Here is an 18,895-nt window from a genome sequence, read left to right as displayed (position 1 = left end):
GAAAACTCAACTTGTATTTTAGAGCTATAATTTTGCTTTTGAAAAAAATAACAGAAAAATAATAGGCAAGTGCATTACATGATTGTGTATTAAAAATATCAAAATCAATTATTAAAGAGTTTAAGTTCATGTTAAGAAATTAATAAATCTTCATAAAATATAAGATGAAATTTATTATTTTTTTTTACTTATTAGCTGGGTATTGCGAGAGCATGTTAAAGATGCACATTTTGATGTTCCTTGGGGACCAGAGGAGGATTCTCGACTTTTGAGAGGTGTCTATGAGCATGGCATGGGAAGTTGGGAATCTATCAAAATGGATCCTAATCTTGATCTAGGAGAAAAGGTGAGTGAAAATAACTCTTCTAAAACATAGGAAAGGCTATTAACTTCTTTCTAGTCACTATTTTGATTTTTTGAGAATAATGCTAAATGAATTGAAAAGAGTTCTAATACTTCCACATAAAGAAACTTATAGTTTTGGCTTTATAATGAAGAGCTTTCTTCAGTGGCAAAACCCAAAAAAAGAGATACATAAAAATGCAGGAAGAAAATAACAAACATGTTACAAAGAAGAATTGATGAGTGGGAAAAAGCTAGAACCAACTTTTACCTCAATCAATTCTTATCTTTTTTTTCTTCTACTTTTTGGATTATCTTTTTTAAACTTGTGTTTCCTTCGTTAATTTTTTTGTTTCGACACTGAAGTAAGTTCTTCATGTAGCTGGCCTTTTAAATTTTCCTAATGAAATATTTTATATTTATTTTTAACACTTAGTTATGATTCTTGAAAGGCATAATTAGGTGAATTTTCCTTTTATCTTGAATACTAGACTTGAAAATTTTTAATATTTTTCTAGATTTTACCTGATGGAGAACAAAAGCCTCAAGCTAAAAATTTACAGACTCGTGTAGATTACTTATTAAAAATTTTGAAGAAAATGACTCTTGTGTCGCCTGGTCAAGTAAGTTCTTTCATTTTACTAATTTAGCATGGTTAAAATTAAACATGTCATTTTGCATTTTATTAATCATTCCCGCCAATTCAAGATATGCAATTGTTTATTGCAATCTTGAGTCTTATTTCATCTTGTTAATTAGAATGACTATTAATTTATTATTTCAAGTTTAGTAACATGTATCTATCTAGAGTAAGTACTATGTATCTATGATCTATCTAGAACAGAGGTTCCTAATTTAACTGAACTACATATATTTTTCCCGAATACCTCTTACAGGGATCCCATGGGTCAGCGAGAACAGGGAAAACCCGGAATTGTCAGTTAATTTTATTTTAACTCTAAGAAGCAAGAAATAGTCAAAAAAAACTTGGAAAAACTTCTGATGAAAAGTAGCATGGTATAGATTAAATATGGTATGGATTTTCATTAAAATGTATACCTAGAAAAGCCAGGGAATTTTTTTCTGAAATTGAGTGGGAGCCCTGTCTAAGAAATATTCTTACGAATTGATATCATGACCAGAAATTTTTCTTTCTTAAAAAAAAAATAACGTTTTTTATGCTTGTCTTGTTTGTAGTACAATTCAATGCTTTTATTTTTAAACGTATATGCATTCAAAGTCAAATTGTTTTGCAAAATAGATTTTTTTTTATTGTAAATTTTAATATTACAACCCTTTTGGTTTTAAGATATTCCAATAATTATGAGTTATAAACATATTAAATCTTTTTAATAATAAAAATGGCCTTAATTAAATAGTCTTAATTTAAATTCAGAATTCAAAGTAGAAAAAAAAAGAAACAATATCTTTCAATAAGAAGAATAGTATGTAGACCATCAAGTCTACTTTGCTAAAAGTTGGCGATATCCATTGTAATTGTATGCATGCCTTATAATTGTTCAATTATATTTATTCACTATACTAAGAATGTGGAAAAATATGAAATAGGTACCTGCGACGTAGCAAACTGCAATATTAGTAGGTATGTGTGATCTATTTATTTTTAATTTATGTTTATTGTCATTTTTTCAGGAAATACCAAAATCAAAACGTGGTCGTAAAGTAAAGACTGAAGAAGGTCGCAAAGTTAAGGCTCCCCGCAAAAGCAAGATTGAAACAAAACATATTAGTAAAGCTATTATTGATAACACAGATAGTGATGCTTCCGATTCCTCCGTAAGTAATTTTGTGTGTATATACAATATATAGCTTTGAAATAAAAAAACTTACTCAAAAAAGATAGGGTTCTTTCTTGTGCTGATTGTAAAGTGTAGAAACAATATAAAAATCACAAATATGCACTCTTCGACTGACTTATTTATGATTTTTATATTCTTTCTTTATGTTTAAGAATTTATTATTTATGTGTTATGCAATTAAATAATTTTTTTGTAGTTTCATTCTTGATTTATAATATTCAAAAATAATACTTACAGTTGATGATGTTAATTTTTAAGTCCTTATAGTAATGTAGTTTAAAATATTACAGACCACTACTAAAGAGACTGAAAAGCCTGTTGTTAAGCTTGAACCAGCATCTCCAGCTCCTATTAAATCAATAGTTTTAAGTGATAGTGAATCTTCATCAAAGAAAAAGAAAACAAAGAAAGAACCACCTGAGAAACCAAAACCACCAAAAGAAAAAGTAAGCTATTAAGTTTTTGCATATTTTTTTTTCTTAGATATTTTATTTATAATTATTTTTAAAAAGTTCCAGTTTAAATTATTAATTTGCTTTTTACTGATACTTTCAAAATATAATTGCTTATTAGTTGAGCTTAAAAAAATTAATTTCTTTAAAAATTTTGAAAAAACCTTTTAAAAAAATTTAATCTTTAAAAAGTATTTAATCTTTTTCATTGGGCTATTTAATTTGATAAAATAATTGCTGAATTTTAGATAAGGATTTGTGATGTACATGCTACTCTTACTTACTCTGCTATTCCAACTAACGTAATTCAACAATAACAGTAACTGTCTTTGTTATTTTTTTAATTGGTGGAACCTGGTGGTTATTTTTTTAATTAACCTGAACCATCTCAATTAAAGAAAAAATTACGTTTGTCTTTAGATTAAGTGAGCCACCAAAATGGCAATCTTAGACATTTTCTTGTTAGCTACCGTATATTCCGGCGTATAACGCGCACTTTTAATACAAAAAATAACATTGGAATTTACGGGTGCGCGGTATACGCCGAATATAAAAAATTATAGATTAAAAAAATTTCAATATAGAAAAATACTTTTATTTTAAAGAAATAACATACCTTTACCTATATACTTCATTGATTTTCGTTATTACATAAATAGTTCATTATATCCGTCTTCCGCTATCAATTACAATTATTAAAATTTTTTTGTATTATAATTACAACTTTTTTTGTATTATCTGTAAGGTGGGACCTAAACATGTCCCACTCTAAAAGGCTTTCTGGTTTTCTTACGCAACCAGGACGGATTTGCCAGATGTTTTTTACCCACAATTTAGCACCATTTTTGTCCATCCAGAATCACATTATTGCTCTTTCAATTCTACCNAGCGTCTCTTTTTATTAATATTTTTTACATAACATAGACATCTAAAATTTGCCCTGGTGTGTGAAACAAATTAAAAATGTAAAAATCATAAACTTTTAGAGCTTAAAGGCAATTAGAATATAATAAGCAACTTTTTAAATCAAATTTATGTACTTTAAATTACAGTGCATATTAATCATTGCAAAGCGTACATGAATAATGTTAAAAGTTCAATGTTTAAAATTGAGCTTATTTCAGAATCACAAATCGAACACTAAAAAGTTTAAGAGAGAAATATTACCAAATACAAACAGCACCCTGCCTAAAAATGAGATTAGTAACTAATTTTTAAAAAGTATGCAGATAAACTTTGTTTTTAAATAGATATTGCAACTATATAGTGATGATAAAAGTTTTTGTGATAAATGGTAAGAAAGTTTTTAATGTTTTAATTAATTTAACACTAAATGTGATGTAAAAAATGAAGTCTTCACTGTCATTAAGTTTAGTAGTTGAAAATATTTTATATTGGTAATAAAATTTAGCACTAACACGTGGTTATAAATTGTAAACTTTCATAAATTATCTTTTCTCGTTAATCTTTAGCCTTAGGACAAAGTTCTCTATTTTGATAAAGTTATTTATAGACATACACTTTTACTGTTTTCTTTCTCTTTGCCTCTCATTGTAATCTGATTTCTATTTTCAATTTTAAAAAAAAAATTTAAATGGACATTTTTCCATGACTTCAAAACCTACCATAAAAATGCAACGACTTTTCAAAGACTGATGGCATTCAAAATAAAAATATTTAGCATATAATATTCTACTTTTATCACATTTGTGAATATGTAACAGCTATTCATGATTGTTAAATTCAGTCTTTTTCATTTTCCTTGGCGGAAGGGTTTTATATAACATACATCCTTAATAGTTATTGAATTAGTTATTGAATAATATAATTATTGTTATTAATTGTAATTAATAGTTATGGAATTTTTCAGTATTCTTTGTTGCTTTCAACAAAAATAGTTTATTGCTCTTGATTTTTTTGTTTCTTTAAATATTTTACATTGGATAACTTTCAAATTAAAAGAAAACTTATTTATTCATTAATCTAGTGCAAAGAACAGATGAGGCCTGTAAAAAAATACTTGATGCGACTTGATTTCAAATCTGAATTGGAAGAAGAAAAGAAACGACGTTTTCCCCAATATTTGCTAAAAATTGGACGTAAAATTTCAGAAATCTTAAAGAGTTACAAAGATCCAGAATCAGTAAAAGAATGGAGAAGGTATGTAATAAAATTAAAAATTATGAGCATTTAATTTTTATGCATTTAATGTATGTCTTTCTCTATTTGCTATTGATAAATACTTATTTATTATTATTTTTTTTTTAATTCTCTTGACAGTAACTTATGGATTTTTGTTTCAAACTTTACTGAGCAAAATGCTAAGCAACTGTATAAAATATATCGTCAAGCTATTAAAGATATAGAACTGGCGAATCGTCCATCTGAGTCGAAGAAATCAAATGATAACATGGAAAGAAAATCTATTCTTGATGTAAGTAGTCTTTATGTTAGTTGGATTCTTAAAGACATTAGTTATAGTACAAGTAATGTAGTAAAATTCCACATGTACACTGCAATATAAATAATAATCTCAGATTTCCACTGTTCAGAATTCCACAGTTGAATAATTTAAGCCCAATTTTTTGCATTTTAGAAAATTTTTTAACTTTTTGGGTTTTTTTTTTCTTTTTCATTTTTGATTATGTTCAGTAGTCATTTTATTTTCCTTTTTTTTTGTTATTTTAGCATATAACATTTATTTTAAGCTTAAATGAACATGCAATATGTACTGCATTGCAATTAATTTTAAGGAGGAAAACAATGTTTCATTTTAATATTTTTAATTCATTAATGGGGCAATTTTCTAGGGCATTTGTTGGGATTCTCTACATCATCAAAATCAAGGCTCTAATAATATATCTAACTGCCTGTCTATTTTATATCTAGGTGCTGTTTTAACATGTTCATTATTAAATATTTCGGTGAAATTTGCACATGTGTGATTTCACTTTTTTAGTTCTCAGAGTTTTTACCCCTTGTCTCTTCATGAATTATATTTTGTAATTAACATTAACTATTATTGCACTTAAACCATATTTTGAAATTAGGCTTATCCTTTAACTGTTTGAAAATTTTCAGATTGGCACAGGTCAGAATTCTAACAATTACAATTTCATTGTTAACTATTCTGGGGAATAGTAGGGGGTAGCAATTTAATTTCCATTGTAAAGTTTAAACTTTTTGATTTCAGACTAGTCCCAAACAATCTATACCTGATAAACAGAATAGCAAACATCGTTCTCAACAAGGGTCATCCAATAAAAGGTCAGCTGAAGATGATCCTGGTAGGAAAGGTGATCGACCATTAAAAAAGAAATACTCAGACAGTCCTAATGACAGAAAAATATCTGAAAGGAGAGATAGGTAAGAAAAGCTTAATGTTAATGTTTAAGAGATGTATTTACTATTAAACTAAATCTAACAACATTTTATGGCTTGTGTTTAATGATTTGCAGATAGTTGCTTTTCCACTTGGAAGATATTTTAATGTTTTCCTTTTAATATTTTGTTTTCATGTGTGTTAGGACAGTCCACTGCACCAGAGAAGAATCAGGGTGAACAATAAACAATTGAAAGTGAACAATAAACGACTTAAAATTTGAACTGTAAAAAAAAAGGACAATTTTAATTATAGTCTGATCATAGAGAAATAATTATTGTTCTTGCTTCCTCTCAATATAATTTGCTAATCTCTCTGTTATCTTAGTAGCTTCTTTCTAGTCCTTGATAGGTCAAAAGATTGTTTGAATTCAAAATATTTTGCTTGGCAAATTGAACATACACTACCCTACAATAATGGAAGACACATTTTCACTTTTTGACATTTTTTAAAATTCCTCAAAAATAACTTAAAGGATTATTTTGTAACTTGTGTTGTTTAGTTCATGCGATTTTTCTTAGCTTGCAATAAAGTTTTAAAGCTTTCAGAGATTTGAGGGTTCGACAATAAATTACGAAAGAAAACTAGTATGTTCAAACATCTTATGCCAGCAAATCAAGCAATAAGCTTGTATTGATTACTTTAATTGTTATATGCAAGAAACTGTATGAAACTTCTTAATTCTATCTTAAATATTTATAGAGATATGGAAATTTTTTAAGAAAAAGTAATTATTTTTTATCTTACGTTTTTCGCTATAACTTTAAAAATATTCAGTAAAATTAAACAAAAGTTTTTGGAGCAATTTAAAATTAAATACAAAATTTTGTTTTAAAATTTGATAAAAGTTTGCTTCAAACTACGAGGGATATGAGTATTAGAAGTAGTTCTTTTGTACTGCGCGTGCGCGAACAATTTAAAAAGCTTTTTCTTCCTCATAATTATGTAGTGAACTGCATTTGGCAACTAATGAAAGAAGTCTTATTTCAATATCTTAAAAATGTAAAAAGTTTTGAGTAATTGTCTATATACTTTTTGTACTTCTTTAAATGATTGATTTTTGTTTTTAGATCTAAATTGCTCCAAAAATTTTGTTTAATTTTTCTGATTATTTTTGAAGTTATGGCAAAAAAAAAAGCATAAGACAATTATTATTAATTTTTTTAATGTCTATATCTGTATAAGTATTTATTTAGGCCTCCAAAATTTATGCAGTAATTGTAAATAAAAACTAAAGTAATCAATACAAGTTACAATCTGGTTGCTTGATTTTCTGGCATAAGTAGTTTTAAAAAAATAAATAATTGCTTTCTTTCATTATTTATTGTCGATCCCTAAACCTCTGAAAGCTTTACATCTTATTGCTAAGTTTAAAAAAATCACATGAACTAAACAACTCGAATGTTACAAAATAATCCTTTGAGTGTTTTTTGAGAAATTTAAAAAAATGTCAAAAAGTGAATGCTTCTCTTCTATTATTGTTGGGTAGTGTACATTGATATAGAGTAATTCTATTTTGACTAATGTTCTGCCAAGCAGTCAGTGCCAGCGTGTAGTCTGAAATTTGACAGTCAAAAATTAGCCTGTAATAAGAAAACTAGTCTCTTTTCAAGTGTTAAATGGATTTATAAACTGTGTTAGTTTTAACTGTGTTTCTTAAAAATAATGTTAAAAAATAGTATAATTATTAATGTAGAATTTTTAAATAGTTTTATGAATTTAATATGATATAAATTATAAGAGGAGCATTTCTGTTGGGTAATTTAGAAGAGTTCATAATAGAACAAAACAGTTTGTTATTGATTTTCAGTACTAATTTTCTTAAAATTATGAAATTAATACTTTTACGCTTAGTTACCTTGAAATAGTGTTGTCAAAAATACATAATTTTCAATTGCAATTTAGTTATATATTTATTTTGACTTTAGTGATAGTCGAAGTTCAGACAAGAATTTGTATCCACAAAAAAGTCCATCCAATAGTTATTCTGGTGCACCTCATCATGGTTATTCAAATCATAGAGATGGTGTACCAAATAAGATGAAAATGGATCGTTGGAACAATTCAAATCATTCGAGTGGAAATTGGTCAAAAGATAGGCAAGTATATTATACAGTAGTACTTTCTGTGTAATCACGCCTGCCTAGTATTTTAATTTGCATTTTAGTAATTCGTTAAAATAAATTTATATTAACACTAATGTAATAGTTTTCTTCCGAGAAAAAGAAAGAAAATTATCTGACCATAATTTCCTGATTTATTTAGTAACTAATTAATATTTTGGAATACCGTGTATCTCGGTGTATAAGTTGACCTGCCATATCAATGATTACAAGATAGCAAATTTCTAGTATGTCAGGCTTATACCTCGACAGCTGAAAACACAAATCTGAATATTTCTTAAAAAAAATTTATTGAATCTACAAAAAAATTTTAAGTTAAAAATATTTCACATTGTTGCATCTGGATATTATTATTTTTGCTCTCAAATTAAGGTGTTGTGAGACAATCCTCAAATAAAGCAAAATAATGTTTTCTGAACGTAATTTAAAGTATTGTTTCTATCAAAAAAACTTAACATGCAAAAAAAAAAAAAAATAATAATAATAAATAAAAAAGAGAGAGGGAGAGAGAAAATATAAAATTAATGGTATATAATATTTTAAAAATATTTTTTTGAAAGAGGTAAATTTATACAGAGTTATTCATATCTATTTTATTGCTCATGATTTATCAATATTTTACGATCAATGAATGTCCGACTGATTGGGGGCGTATAGGTCGACCCCCTGATTTTCGTAAAAAGTTTTAAGGTTTGAAAACTAAACTAACACAATATATATTAGATTATATCTTAATATGTTATTAGATTAATAAATATATATTAGATTAATAAAAATTCATGCTGTTGAACATAGCTCCCAAATTTAATGGTTGTAAGCGTTTAGAATTCAAGTACTAAATTTTTTTAAAATTAAAATTTGATAATTATTTTCATATTTTTTTTATTACTTATATATATATTTATATATCTTTTTATATATATATTTTACTTATATATTTTTATTTAACATCTTGCTTACGGCACTTAGCATGATGAAGTCATTCTGGTCCATTTATTGTACCAGCTGTAAGCAATGGGTTAATAGAATGCTTAGCAGTGATTTCTTACTATAATGAATCAAAAAAGATTCACAAATAATATTGATTAGTTATTTATTTAAAAATAATATTATGTTCTTATGATCTGTCAGTTAACATGTCGGAAGCAGAATCTTTCTTTCTGAATGCTGAGGATCCTAAACATAAATTTCGCAATTGATTAAGAGATAGAGTAATGAACATCCTTAATAAACTTGAAATTGTAAAAAAAGAAAAAAAATACGGTCCCTAGTATTAATAATTTTTCGTGGCATAAATTTAGACCTCTCGGCTTCCTATACACTGAAACTATATTCCTGAGATAGAAAAATAACATTAGACTGTATGCAACTATAACTGCAACATGTATTCAATACAATAAATTGCAATTGTCCAAATGTTCTTTCTTTGTTTTTTGCCTTGATATTTTTACATAGCTGCCAACTTCTAGATTTTTGCAAGTTTCTTTTACTCTTCAAGATTCAATCAAGAATCATGGAAACACTTCTATACTGACTCATTTACTTCATAATTCTTAAGAAATACTTAGAGAATTCTTTTAAAACTTTAGAAGCGTTGAACTCATTCGATTTCTTGTGTATATCTATGAAGTTTAAAGTTTTAGAAGTTTGAGGGACCGGCAATAAATTACAAACAAAAAAGAATGTTTTTGAACACCCTATGCCAAAAAATCAGCAATAAGCTTGTAACTCATGTCAATTATGTTGGTTCTCATATTCATGGAGATATGAACGTTTTATAAAAATTAAATTTTTTGACTTATGTTTTCTTACTATAACTGAAGAAATATATTCAATGAAATTGAACAAAATATTTAGAGTCATTTTAAATTAATAATAAAATATTTAAGAATTTAAAAAACAAAAATATTCGTTATAAATTGCGGAAGATATGAGTATTTAGTTTAGAATCGTATTTTGGTAACCTATGACAAAATTCTGATTTGAATATCCTAAAAAATTTAAAAAGTTTCTAACAAATTTCTTAGTAGCTGTTGTACTTCTTATTGAATACTCCAAATGATAAGGGGTTTTCCACAAATGATAATACTCTAAAATGATGGTCCGGACAACAAAATGTGATGATATTAGGAAATAAAACATGATTCAATAGGGTGTGGTCCTATGTTCTGATAATGATGCCAATACGTCATTCAAGCATTGATGCCGATTTCGATAATAATGCCATTATCATTTTTAATAAATCTAATTTAATAGTACGAAATTTAATTTGTGGAAAACCCCTTACCATTTAAAACTTTCTTTCCAAATTAAGAAAAATTCCTTAGAAAATTGTTAGAAGCTTTTTAAATTTTCAAGATATTTAAATTTGATTTTTTTTACATAAGTTATCAAATTTGATTCAAAACGAAATTATGAAATTTTTTTTTAAATGTTTTCTGCTATGTAGCCTAAAAATATTCTTTAAATACTCATACCTTGCACAATTTAAAAATTTGTTTTCAAAATTAAAAATTACTTTTTGCAAAATTAAAAATTACTTCTAGAGAGAATTATTTTATTGATTATTTCTGCAATTATAGCAAAAAAATGTAAGTCTAAAAAAAAAGTTTTTTATAAAAATGTCCACATCTTCATGGATATTTAAGTTAGGTTTATGAAATTTTGTGCAGTTATTTTATATGATAATCAACGTAATTGAGGTGAGTTACAAACTTATTATTGTATTTTTTGGCATAGGGTGTCTGTAATTTATTGCCGGTCCCTCAAACCTCTATAAGTTTTAAACTTTATTGATATGTATGTTAATTGCATGGCTTAAACACTTTTTAAAATAATTCTCTAAGCATTTGAGAAATATGAAAAAATTAGTTAACATTAATGTGTGTCCTTTATTCTGTCCAACCTCTGTATGTCCTTAACATTCAAAATATTTTTCGGTTTCACACAATCTTGGTGCAACATAATTAAAATAAAAATATTTACTATGGCAAACTTATTTAAATTAATTTGCTGCTAAATTATTTTTTCTTAATTTTATTAATAAAAACTTAGTGCGTGGAGTTATTTGCACAAATAGTAATAACGTGATTAATTTTGTTGTACTTGTTAATATTTACTTTTTTCAGAAAGTACCTTTTTCAGTCCAGTTATCAAAACTTCATTTAAAGACAGGGAAAAAATATTATAAGAGTAGCTTAAAATTGTGTTGAATTTATAACTTAAATTTAAAATTGCTTTTTTTTCTCTCCCCATTTTAGGTATTCAAATGATTATAACAAACGTGATCACTACAGAAACTATTCTAGAGAAGAAGGCAACAATTTCCAGCGAGGAAAACCTCATAGAGATTACCCATATCCTCCAGATAGGCATAATAATAGGTAATTATGTCTTTCATATTTGCTTAATAAATTTTTCCTGAACAATCAAAAATATTTTTTAAAAAAAATTTAAGGCATTGAAATCAATTTTTATGTAGTAGTAAAGATTTTTTTTTTGTTGGTATTTTTCTATATGACATTTCATTAAGAGAATAAATGGTTTCAGTAAAAAATTTTTTTATTTATGTTAAAATTTTTTTTAAAAAATAGACAACTTAGAAGAAGAAAATAAAAAGTAGGGTAAACTAACCAGTGAAGGAACACTTAAGCTTTGCTTGCCTTTTAAAAAATATATTAATTTCAAAATTCGTAATTTTAGTTAAATGACAGTGTCAACATATTTTTTACTAATTGCAAATTATGTAAAAAAAATTGTAGAGAACTTACATAATATTGTTTTAAAGTTTTGGAGGTTCAAATAACAAGTAGTAAGAAGACCAAGTGAAGGAACAGCTCTTACCAGTGAATGAACACCCAGTAAAGGAACACTTAATTTTGGTTATTTTTTAATGCTCTTTATGAATTTATAAGCCATACAAATATTTAAAAACAAGCCTATTCTTGAAATTATAACATATAAATACTTGGAAAATGTTAACTTTTTTTTGTAATCATGAATTGAAAATTAAAGTGTCAACATATTAACACATACTGTTCATTCACTGGTAAATCTATACCAGGAACATGCCTGTTCCCTCACTGGTTAGAAGTTGTTTTTCGTATTTTTAACATACTTTTGATGCGGAACATCACTAAAGTTACAAGAAAATTAAAGTTTATCTTTTACTTTCATTAACTTAGAGAAAAAAAAAAACCCAGTAAAGGAACACTTGTTCCTTCTCTGGTTTTTCATTGTTTGATAACCCAGCAAATAAACACCCCCTTATATCAGTACTTTATTATGCTATGATGCTTAAAAAAAATAAAACGTAACTTCAATAACTATATTTTGAATTCTCTTTTTCACAGTGAGAAAAGTAAAACTATTACCTGCAATTAATTCCACTTCAAACATATTAATACAAACACTCACCTTATAATTTTTTCAAAGAAACAAGGTGTTGCAGAGATAATAACAAATTCAAAAATTTTTCCAGAGAAGTCTATTTGACCAGGTAATCCAAAACATTGCTAGATGACTTCCTATTGTTTGGCAGTAAGCTATTGTTACCAATCAATCTAAAGAAAAACTTTCAAATTCTTATTTTTAATCAATATATATGAAATGTTCCTTCACTGGGTAGTGTTCATTCACTGGTTGGTTTACCCTATCTGAATTAAGAAAAAACTATACTAAATTTTTTCTTTCCATTTAATATTTTACAGTAATAAGTTTAAAAATATGCTTGTTCAATTTCTTTTTTAATGTCTTCTATTAAGAAAGCTAAAACATTTAAATTTAAAAACAATTAAAATGATGTAGAAAATAGTCTTTGATATGTCATTAAATTTTTAGGGTTTAGGCCTCTCGTAAAATAGGGTTTATGAAGGAATCCTATTTTCTTTTCTCCCATAAGACCCTATTTAATGAAGAAAAAACTCAAATTTAACAAATTATTTTAAAAACCACAGAAATTTTTACTCTTCTTTTGTATTAGTTCTGGTTGAAAAGAAAAAAAATTAGGTTGCTTTTCAAATGTCTACTGTATCCATATTGTCTGGGAAAGAAAAAGATAAGGTTTTAACATTTATGTCACATGTAAGGATAATTTAAACTCCCATTTTTCGAGTGGGGAATCTGTTAAACATTACTCAGCTCATACCTAAAAATTTAAAATGAACTTGTACATAATTATTGTTTTTTTCTTTAAAAAAAAAAAAAAAAAACAACAACTCTGAATAAAAAAAAGTGTACAATTTCTAATTATGGGGTTTTTGTGTTGCTGTAAGTATAGAAATTTTTATTTCGACCCTTGACAGTTCTGGTTCCGATGAATTTGTTGAATCGGGGTCAGGCTGTACAGATGATAATTTCGATTCCATTTAAGAATATAAATCGTTTTTCACTGTACAATTCAGACTTAATGCAAATTATATGATAAAAACAGAAATTTCAACATTAATGGATTCTCCATAATTTTTATCCAATTTTGTCTGTTACTGCATACTACATAATTTAAAACCCATTTTTTAAAAAAAGTCTGATTTTTTTTTTTTTTTTTTTTTTTTTTTTTTTTTTTTTTTNGATGATAATTTCGATTCCATTTAAGAATATAAATCGTTTTTCACTGTACAATTCAGACTTAATGCAAATTATGTGATAAAAACAAAAATTTCAACTTTCATGGATTCTCCATAATTTTTATCCAATTTTGTCTGTTACTGCGTACTACACAATTTAAAACCCATTTTTTAAAAAAAGTCTGATTTTTTATTTTTTTGGGTTTTTTTTCCCCCTTGGTGTTTCAAATTTCAATATATTTAATCTGATATTAATTACGAAACCTGACTTATTGCTTTTTGACATGCCAGATTAATGAAGATTCTATCATAAATCCGTGATGTTTTCCAATTTTTTAAGGCAGCCAGAAGTCATTTTTTGGCATTTGTTTCCCCATCATCTTTTGAATTCCATTATTTTATATATGATGTTGTTACACATGAATTTCGAATTTGAGTAACATTTGCATCAAGAATTCATGTCATTGCTAAACATTTTTCTCATTTCTGATCCGAAAAAGCGACAAACAACTGTAAAATTTTTACTTTTAGCAGTTATATTTTTATTGTTTTTCAGCATTTATTGCAGTTGTTTATGACATTACAAGCCATTTTCACCAAATATTTAAACATGTAGAATTTATACAGCGTACAAAACTTTCAAAATGCGAAAAATTGCCTATTTTTAATTTTTTTCGCTAATTATTTCTTAATGTCTTACATTTACTAAAACACATTTTTTTTCGTAGATTTACTAAAAAGTTTCACTACTGAATTCTGTAAAAATTAAACTTAGCATTATAAGAATGCAGATAATTCTTTTGAATATTCAAATGTCTACAGTATTAAATTTGTTATTACAGATATCATCAAAGTGGTGGTGGGGGCTACTCTTCATATGGTATGCGTCCGGCACCTTATGGTATGCCTGGTCAACCTCCTCCTGCTCATAGTGGTTATAACTATGGACCTGCACCCCCTGTACATTCACCTCCTTCAATGGGCTCCCAACCACCTCATCATGGGTCAGATCATTCCGGTGATTCATATGGATCCTATCAAGGTCACGCCGATTCTTGGCGTAGAAGAAAAGATCATAGTTCCAGTAGTGATCACAAATTCAAAAACTAAAATTTCCTAGTCTTGTATATGTCTTTTGCATCAGGAACAGTTTAGGACTACATATATATATATTAATATATTTTCTATGAACACAACTGTGTGAATATGTAAATATCATACCCATAATTTAATCATCAATTAACACTGTGATGTGGTAAAATCGACAAACTTCATTATCATTTAAATCTAATTTGCTACAAGGAATTATCATCATGTGTACAAACTAATGCATTCCACAACAAGCAGAAATGAAAGTGCTTTTTCTTATGTACATTACAGTATAAAGAAGAAAAATCAATTTGTAAATAATAAATTAATGGTTTTCAGTTTTTGTTTTGGTTCTGTTAATTTTTGTATTATATCAGAGATCTATTCACTGTAAAAGAATTAAACAGAGGGTAAAAAATTATCTTTACTACAAAAAATGAGTAATATATAATTACTTCTTGTTCAATAGTTTATATATGGTGTAATTTAAGACTCTTTGATTCAGGTTCGCAAAGAGATAAATTTAAGACGGGAATTCTTATTCCTCAAGGAAAAAAAAAGACTTTCACACAGCACGTAAGTAAAAAGTGTTGGCAACAGTTTAAGTTTAACTCTTAATTTTAAAAAAAAAATTCAAATACTTGCTTTATTAAAAAAAGAAAAATTTCCTTAAAAAAAAGTGTTCTATTGCTATCACATGGTGCGTAGCGTTTTTAAAAAGTGCTTATTTTCCATTTTCGAAAATGAGATTTTTTTTCTTTACCATGTCAATTTTCGCCACGTATTACGGAAAAGCGTACTTTTCACATTGTTCTATTCAACGTTTTCACTATTCATTCAACCACTCTCTATTTCGGTTTACCGTGGATCCATAGCATATGAAAGCAATAATTTTACATGTTTGATGAAATACTCGAGAGTCTGCATGTGTATATAGTGAGATTCTTGCGCTCTCACGTGCAACTCTGTTGCATTTTGCAAGATTCTCTCAATTTCAGGCTCCATTTTCCACCCTCTGATATCGAGCAGAAAAAATCTCGATAATTTTATAATGGCTAATATTATCAAGAAAAGAGTTTTTTGTCGGAACCTAGTCATTTTATTATGATCGTGAAAATTCTTTTGCATGTTGTTAATGTATGTAGTGCTTAAAAGTTTTTTTGAGTGCTTATTTTTTGTTGAGAGATTTGGCTATGCACCCTGTATCAATGGTTTGCTCTTTTACAACTTTTGTCTCCAGAGTTTTGATGAAATAGTTTTTTCCTACTTTTTAGAATGTTCAAAGGATGATGTTCTATTACTAACATATCTATAAAGAAATCTTTGTAAATATAGAGAAAAATTTGCAGCACTCAAATGTGAAATAAGATTTGAAAATAAAATAGGAAACTTGTTTTTTTCATAAAAGGTATTGTGAACGCAAATTATAAACTGGCTGTAATTTTTCTAGTTTTAAAATTAATTTAATTTTTATAAAATTTTTCCTAATCATAATAATTTGCTTGAGATTTGGAAATTTTAATTGACCCTTTGTTTACGGTGTACCATTACATTTGGTTCATATGTTGTACCAGCTGTATGCAAAAGGTTAATTACAATATCTAAACAAGAACATAATAGGGTTTTAATAAGTATATTTATAAAAAAATTGCCTTTAAAAAAAAATGCCTATTTCACTTAAGGTTTCTATCAAAAGGTTGGATTTAAATGAAAAACCTGGGTTTTTAGAACTATTTAAAAACTTCATATTGTCATCATTAAATGTATTATTTTAAAATAAAATTATGGCGAAAAATTTCAAATCAAACATAAAAGTTAAAGATTTTTAACTATATACTACTACTTCTGTCGCATGGACTATGCCACTTTTGTTAATCTATTGCAACTTTGGAAAATCTCATTCTCATTATTATGAAATCTCATTTTCAAAATTAAAATCTATAATTTAACATGAAATTGCTGGAATGTAGTTGTTTCTGTTTTATTTTAGATTTATACGGACTTACTTTCATTGGTTATTTTTGCCACTAACTACGGCAATTTTATATGGTATAACAATAAGTTCTTAGTTTTGTATAAAATAAAAAAAGTTAAAAGCTCAAATAAAATAAAAAAGCTCATAGTAAAGCTCAAATAAAATAAAAAAAGTTTATTTCCATAAATTAAAGTTGCAGATTTCAGTGATGAAATCATATGACTGCAATCATGCTGAAAATCAAAAGCATATAAATAAAATTCTAAAAATACAAAAGAAATTCTTATTTATAAAGATAAACTAGTATGTATTAAACAAGTATATTCAGGGGGTGTCTAAATTGATGTACTTGAAGGGGGACTAAAATAAAATCTTCAAAATCAGCAAATTTAAATAATTATATAATTTTTTTTCATCTTTTACATTAAAATAAATACTCATCTAAAAATTTAGAAATATTATCTATAACATGTGCTTTGTTTCTGAACTGTCTGCATGTTTATGACAAGGAGGGTATGGTGAAATGTGTCAATGAAGAGGCTGGTCAAAATATTGAGAAAAAGTGTGACATTTGTGGGTAACCCCTCAGAGCTGCCTTGAAAGAAATTCTATTGTCACAGTTGCTTTACTTAGGAGCATAAAGGCAAAACTAGTGCAGCCTGGCGGAGGGCACAGCAAATTTATTTTGGCCTAGACAAAAATAAAATGTATTTAATGAGCTGCTACATTGTTAAGCATTAAAAAAAACAAAAAAAACTTTATTCCCATGTAGGTAACAAGATGTTTCTCTGATTGTGCATTTATGTAGTTAAAATTTTGGAAACTTAAAAAATACCTGATGTAAGAGTTATCTTCTTTGGAATAAGTGTCTTATTATATTGAGACGGACTGTCCCAAATTTGATACTGAAAGCTTGTATTAAATTTTTTATCCCACGCTTGAAAGAAAATGCTCGAAAAAATGCGTTTTCAGCCCTCAAATTTATAAAATAAACTTGATTACAAGTACAGGGATATTTATTAACCCTTTGCCTAATTATGAAATTTTTTTAAAGTGCTTAAAAATATTTTTTGAGTGCTTGAAAAGTGCCTATTTTTTGCTGAATAATTTGGCTACGCACCCTGTTTAATCAAGAATAAATAGGGAGTTTTTTTTTCAAATTCACATTTCACCCTTTCTTCAGAGAAAAAACTTGCTTAAAATCCAAGTTTTACATCAGTTTCTGAGGATGATTCATTGAGTGCTTGTTATATCAAACACATTCATGCTGATACAATATTTCGTATTGGATATTTTGTTATTGTAGGATTGGAAATTTGAAAAAAAAGAAAGACAGGTTTTATATTGCACTAGTGTCATCCATTGAAAGTGATACTGTTAAAGTAGTGTATTTAAGAAAATTTAATACAGGTGTTTTGTCTTTTCAGACAAAAAAAATTGGTTTTGTTGCACTCAAATTGCTAATATCTTCCATGAAACTATTTTTGATTTTTAAAAATTCAAATTTTTATTTCCTTAACAAATTAGCAAAATTTACAAATAAAAATATGATTTGAAAACTTCACATTTTTCCTTTCATTTTAGAGAAAGATTTAAAAGTCCTCTCGGCAATGTGTTAACTAATTTTAAATATAAGTTCTTATTTAATTAATATTTGAGTTTTCGTAGCAAACGCTTTTTTAAGGTTAAACATTAGTGTTATTTTCTTTAAAAAATATGCAAACGGCATTCAATTCATATAAGTGCTGAATTTCCTTTTGAAATATATTTTTTTAAAAATTCGCAATTAGCTTTCCCCTCTAGAACATATCTCTAATTTTTAAAGTCAAATTTATAAAAAAAAAATTCTTATTGACAACTTTTATAAATTGATCTTATTAAGAAAAATATTAAATTAATTAGACTTTTAAATTTCTTTAAAAGAAGAAAAAAACCAAAATGTCCTTTTTGCAACTAATTTTTAAAAATTAGTTTTCAATAAAAAAAATGTGTTTAAAATTTTGTGGCGACATAGAAATTTGAAATTGTGTTAATTAAGATTATGAAAAATAAGCTTTAAACAATATAGAACATCAATTTTCAATAAGTGTATTTTTAAAATCAGCATTCAAAAATAAAAAGCTATTGATTTAATAATTAAAAGCAAGA

The 18,895-nt window shown here is 26.6% G+C and overlaps 1 protein-coding gene across 1 annotated transcript in view; it reads left to right on the top strand.

Annotated features, from left to right (window-relative positions):
* The window catches only part of LOC107446684 (chromodomain-helicase-DNA-binding protein 1), a gene marked incomplete at its 5' end in the record, with an annotated part of 45,824 nt that extends 30,709 nt beyond the window's left edge, over positions 1 to 15,115 (top strand). Inside the window, 11 exon segments of the mRNA XM_043043196.2 lie at positions 196 to 346; positions 861 to 965; positions 1,996 to 2,139; positions 2,453 to 2,612; positions 4,485 to 4,492; positions 4,602 to 4,774; positions 4,895 to 5,048; positions 5,808 to 5,980; positions 7,925 to 8,095; positions 11,380 to 11,502; positions 14,526 to 15,115. Of these exon segments, the coding sequence (XP_042899130.2) occupies positions 196 to 346; positions 861 to 965; positions 1,996 to 2,139; positions 2,453 to 2,612; positions 4,485 to 4,492; positions 4,602 to 4,774; positions 4,895 to 5,048; positions 5,808 to 5,980; positions 7,925 to 8,095; positions 11,380 to 11,502; positions 14,526 to 14,793 (1,630 nt within the window).
* Between the last annotated feature and the right edge of the window lie 3,780 nt (positions 15,116 to 18,895).

Source organism: Parasteatoda tepidariorum, chromosome 7 (assembly GCF_043381705.1).
Source record: "Parasteatoda tepidariorum isolate YZ-2023 chromosome 7, CAS_Ptep_4.0, whole genome shotgun sequence".
NCBI lineage: Eukaryota > Metazoa > Arthropoda > Arachnida > Araneae > Theridiidae > Parasteatoda > Parasteatoda tepidariorum.
The sequence above is the reverse complement of the archived record's forward strand: the minus strand, read 5'-3'. Positions and strand labels throughout refer to the sequence as shown.